The 5,840-nt window shown below is 39.3% G+C and overlaps 1 protein-coding gene across 1 annotated transcript in view; it reads right to left on the reverse strand.

Moving 5' to 3' along the window:
- Positions 1–934: 934 nt before the first annotated feature.
- LOC110449028 overlaps positions 935–5,840 on the reverse strand; it is a 13,308-nt gene continuing 8,402 nt past the window's right edge. The window contains exons 2-5 of the mRNA XM_021495601.1: positions 4,763–4,933; positions 4,537–4,633; positions 4,168–4,298; positions 935–2,339 (exon numbers count right to left, since the gene is read on the reverse strand). Of these exons, the coding sequence (XP_021351276.1) occupies positions 2,073–2,339; positions 4,168–4,298; positions 4,537–4,633; positions 4,763–4,933 (666 nt within the window). The 3' untranslated portion in view covers positions 935–2,072. The remainder of the gene's footprint in view (positions 2,340–4,167; positions 4,299–4,536; positions 4,634–4,762; positions 4,934–5,840) is intronic.

The raw sequence follows: 5,840 nt of genomic DNA on the forward strand, positions 1-5,840 counted from the left end.
AAACAAGAGGCCCAATGGGCCTGCATCGCTCACCTGGTATTAATCCCCCACTTGTAAACATAAAAGTGGATTAAAATTTACAGCCTCATGCAGAATATCAGTATTTTATTCATAAGAACCTATTAAAAGATTTAAACATATGACACCTGTGACCTTGAATGCCGAACAAGGACATAAGGTTGAAATACCTTGAAAGTAGGTCAATGTAATTCATTTGAACAAACTTGGAAGTCCTTTATCCCAGCATGCTACAGGCCCAATATCAGTACCCTGGGCCTTTTGGTTATTAAGAAGTTTTTTGAAGATTTTACGACATTTGACCCCTGTAACCTTGAAAGTTGGTCAATGTCATTTATTTGAACAAATTTGGTAGCCCTTCATGATTTTACGACATTTGACCCCTGTCACCTTGAAAGTTGGTCAAGGTCATTCATTTAACAAACTTGATAGTCCTTCATCCCAGCATGCTACAGGCCAAATATCAGTACCCTGGGCCTTTTGGTTATTGAGAATTTGAAGATTTTACGACATTTGACGCCTGTGACCTTGAAAGTTTGTCAAGGTCATTCATTTTAATAAACTTGATAGTTCTTCATCCCAGCATGCTACAGGCCCAATATCAGTACCCTGGGCCTTTTGGTTATTGAGAAGAAGTCGTTTGAAGATTTTAAGACATCTGACCCCAGTGACCTTGAAAGTGGATCAAGGTCATTCATTTGAACAAACTTGGTAGCCCTTCATCCCAGCATGCTACAGGCCCAATATCAGTACTCTGGGCCTTTTGGTTATTGAGAAGAAGTTGTTTGAAGATTTTAATATATTTGACCCCTGTGACCTTGAAAGCCCTTGATTCCAGCATGCTACTGGCCAAATATCATCATCCTAGGCCTTTAGGTTACTGAGAAGAAGTTGTTTAAAGTAAAAAGTTGACGCCAGACAGACGGACAAACAGACGACGGACGCCGCACCATGGCATAAGCTCACTTGCCCTTCTGGCAGGTGAGCTAACACATAGTCCGTGTGATCACGAGTAATACCTCAGCAATTGACCCATTGTAATTATTCCAATTGTACAGCAACAAATTAATGTCTATTACATTTTGTACTTGTAGAATTAGTGCTCTACTGAATGGTTTTGAGTGCTAAAAAGCTAGATATAATACTCGTTATAAGGTAGAGGTATCAGCTGGATGATCAAGCAGTCGAGTTGAACCAGGTACAAGTAACAATCCCACAGCATTGTTTCTGCAAATATTCTGTACTTGTCAACTGGTCTCGACCTTTTAGCTGGCTTCGTAAACAACAAAGCCGGCTTATATGGCGAAACCGATTGGCAAGTACAGAATAACGTTGAAGAAACCTACCCTCATACGGTAATGACTGATACATCTTCCTGATTCAACTCTGCTGCTCAGTCAACCTGAATACTTCCAGGTGTCCAACTGAGGGATAAAGGACCCTCAGATCCACCGAGAACAAAGAAACAGCATTGGCTTAATACCCTGCACCATTAAATTAAAATTATACATGACTTAATTTAAGGTTATTTTAAAACAATTATGACATAATTTATTAATCCCTCTTGTTGGTCTGAATGGAATCCTGTATGTGGTCTTAATGTGGGAGGAAGCCAGAGAACATGCAGAAAAAGCCACAACGTCAGGCAGGCAACCCAATACCTTTGAACCTAGGATGAGGGAATCAAATCCTGGATATCTTGATGAAAAGGGAGAGCACTATCTACTCTGCCATCCCAACACAATATTTTACCTGAGTTATAATGTAGAGGAATCTGTAAGGCACATAACATAATTATAGTACATGTATTCCAAAACCATAACACACTTCTCAAATAACTTTAAAAACAGGATTTCATGTTATGGCTACAACTTAGTGTTGGTGTTAAACCAATACAGCAACCCATTTAACCTTTTACACTGACTGCTGCTCTAGTGTCTAACTCGGCTTCATTCTTCTTATTTTATTCTGTTTATCTACTTTGAATCACTCAGTTTTTTGTCCATTTCTTTTCCTGTGAAATAGAAGCTATCCCATTTTGTGCTTTGTTTGGTCTATTCCTTCTTTTCCTGCTTCACTCTGCCCATTAGATAGAACTCCTTGTTGGGTTTCATATTGGTGAGGTAAGCCATACGATTAGACAGGGCAAAAAGTGCTGCAACCGCTCCAATGTCCCAGGCATCGTCCTTCGTGAGGCCGTGCTTGTATAGATTTTCGAACTTCTCCTCAGACAGGGGGCGACAGTGGCAGACATCCATTGCAAAGTCTATGATAGCATACTGACGAGCATCAATGTCAGCCGTTTTCCAGTTTGCTGCCAGCTGAAAAACAAATCATGAAAAACTTCAAAAAGAGCACTACAGGATGGAACAACATATGTATGTCCCATGCCATGCAGCATCCATTTACCGCTATTCGAAATACATCCAAAAGATATGAATTTATCTTGATTGACTAGAGATTCTTGTAATAAAATATTACTGTAGGGGCCAAAATGCCAGTATAAGGGTTATTCATTATTAAAATGAATTGAGTAAAAAGTACTTGTATACCATACACTAAAGAAGGTCAAATTGTTGAAATGAAAAACATACGGTACTTTAGTTCATTAGCTGCATATACCTGGTAAACTATCAAAACCATTGCGTCCCGTTACACCTATTCTAACACACCATGAACAACAGCATGTTTCAAAAATAAATGAAGGGCCATAATTCTGTACAAAGGTGTGTACAAGATGCACTCTGCCCACCTAAGATGTGTGTATGTATAACAAGCTTAGTGAATGTAGGTTGGTGAGCAAGGACATTGATGCTGCAAACTTTGGCAAGTACAGGTGGAGTAGTAAGTAAATTATGCTCCAGACAAACTTTGACAAGTACAGGTGGAGTAGTAAGTAAATTATGCTCTAGACAAACTTTGGCAAGTACAGGTGGAGTAGTAAGTAAAGTATGCTCCAGACAAACTTTGGCAATACAGGTGGAGTAGTAAGTAAATTATGCTCCAGACAAACTTTGGCAATACAGGTGGGGGAAGAAGTAAATTATGCTCCATACAAACTTTGGCAAGTATAGGGGGAGTAGTAAGTTAATTTTTCTCCAGACAAACTTTGGCAAGCACAGGTGGAGTAGTAAGCAATTTATGCTCCAGACAAACATTGACAAGTACAGGTGGAGAAGTAAGTAAATTATGCTCTAGATAAACTTTAGCAAGTACAGGTAGAGTAGTAAGTAAATTATTCTCCAGACAAACTTTGGCAAGTATAGGTGGAGTAGTAAGTAAATTATGCTCTAGACAAACTTTAGCAAGTACAGGTGGAGTAGTAAGTAAATTATGCTCCAGACAAACTTTGGTAATACAGGCTGAGTAGTAAGTAAATTATGCTCTAGACAAACTTTAGCAAGTACACGTCGAGTAGTAAGTAAATTATTCTCTCGACAAACTTTAGCAAGTACATGTGGAGTAGTAAGTAAACTATGCTCCAGACAAACTTTGACAAGTACGGGTGGAGTAGTAAGTAACTTATGCTCCAGACAAACTTTGACAAGTACGGGTGGAGTAGTAAGTAAAGTATGCTCCAGACAATCTTTGGCAAGTACAGGTGGAGTAGTAAGTAAGTTATGCTCTAGACAAACTTTGGCAAGTACAGGTGGAGTAGTACGTAAAGTATGCTCCAGACAAACTTTGGCAAGTACAGGTGGAGTAGTACGTAAAGTATGCTCCAGACAAACTTTGGTACATACTGTATCACAAATGCACAACAGGTCTCAAGTCCACTTAAAATACATGTAAAATACTGAAACACAAACTTATTCAACCTTTGATGCATGTAAGATTTGTATCAAGTTTCACCATGAAACATCAATTTATAAAGGCAGGAGAGTGACAAGGAAAAGGTAAATGGATATACCATCAAATTTTTATTTGGTGTGGCAATGCCCTTTCAGTAAGGAGTGACATTTATGGGGCATAACCGCAACTGTTATTTAAAGTGTATGAAATAGATAGACTGAGCACCACAGTACTACTGTTACCTTTGTATGACTATCAACCCTTAAGATAGTTCTTTTAAAAAACCATATAGAGACTAATTTATTTGATTATAACTGTTGGGAATGAAGTGGGGGTTATTCTGGCGGATGAGATGACCTGATCTGCTAGTTGTGAGTTCCTGGAGTAGATCCGATGCAGAGCTCCATGGGCTATTATACAGTACAAACAACTGTTGTCTGAGGACGTCGCAACAATGATCATCTCCTTGTCGGCCTTCGTCAAGTTACCTAAAAATAGTTCTGTGTTGTTAAACCATATCAACTTTATATTGGTGACTGTACAAATTATTTTTATTCATTTTTGGCACATCAAGGAAATATTGAAATATGTAAAAACTCTTGACATAAGCAACATAACTTCCTGAGGATGTTACATATAAAGTTAGGCTGCCTGAGTGACCCCCTGTATATAACGACTCCCTGTCTTTTGTGACTGTGGACATAAACAGAAACCAGGATGGCGTACCTCTGTCAGCCATCACAACATCATAGTAGTTTAGGAAGCATCGAAGATCATCAGGCCGATAGGACAGCGCATTGAAGACGTTAGGCATGAATCCTGACTGGAAAGGAAACAGGATGTTTCTGATAGAGATCAAAAGGTCCTTTCTTTCTTAATTAATGTAAATCATAACTTTGATATCAATAATCTATGCTTGGCTCAACATTAAGTGTACAACTAAGTGTGCTACCTTTTCTTCCACCTCAGTCATCCTGTCTCTCACGTCTTGTGGTAGGTCCTCCATTTCTGGCACTGGGAAGCGGCTGTAGTCAGTTGTCCTACCTCCTGTCTCATCACTGTACCTAACACTGGTTGTGTGGACACTTACAGTACGCTGGACGTGCCTGGGCGGACATGACACCTGTAATGATAACAAGTTATTATAACCTTGGCAGAATTACTACAGCTTGTAATCTTGATGAAGGAATTAATCACGTCTACTTGTTTTCATATTTTTGCTTTTAATGCCAGAGGACAGACAACGGACGGACAGATGACGGACGGACTGACGATGGACGGACAACAGATGCCACATTATGGCATATGCTCACATTGATGCTTTGGACCAGATGAGCTAAAAAACATAGTAAAATGATCCCCCATGCCCCACCCTAAATTAGCCAAGATTTTTTTCCAGTAAAAAAGCGTCATTTGATACTTGAGTTGCGTATGCATATTGATGTGTTTTAACATGTAATACGCGAGTGAAAACACCTTACCATAACTTTTTTCCAGGATATATTCACCACTAATACAGTAGAATCAATATAGACCTATGACAACTAAAACAACACTTTTAAACAGTACCTGCAGGAACAGACGAGCCCTTTACAGGCCACACTCTATATACTAGAATTGATCAATTTGGTTATATGTGACATACAGATACCTAATTATGAACTTTGCTCTACCAATCAAGCGAAAGGGACTTCACTTCGAGAACGACATCACACAATTAAACTGTCGCACAACATTTTGGATGTCCACTGTTTCTTTTTGCAAGTCTCCCTAGGAACTCTTGTTAGTCCAATATAGGTCAGGAATGATGNTTGTCAAGGTTATAACATTACAGTGACAGGGTGGGATGTCTCACTACAGTGTACAGGTTATGACATTACAGTGACAGGGTGGAATGTCTCGCTACAGTGTACAGGTTATGACATTACAGTGACTGGGTGGAATGTCTCGCTACAGTGTACAGGTTATGACATTACAGTGACAGGGTGGAATGTCTCGCTACAGTGTACAGGTTATGACATTACAGTGAC

The sequence above is a fragment of the Mizuhopecten yessoensis genome, unplaced genomic scaffold (assembly GCF_002113885.1).
Source record: "Mizuhopecten yessoensis strain PY_sf001 unplaced genomic scaffold, ASM211388v2 scaffold4421, whole genome shotgun sequence".
Taxonomy (NCBI): Eukaryota; Metazoa; Mollusca; class Bivalvia; order Pectinida; family Pectinidae; genus Mizuhopecten; species Mizuhopecten yessoensis.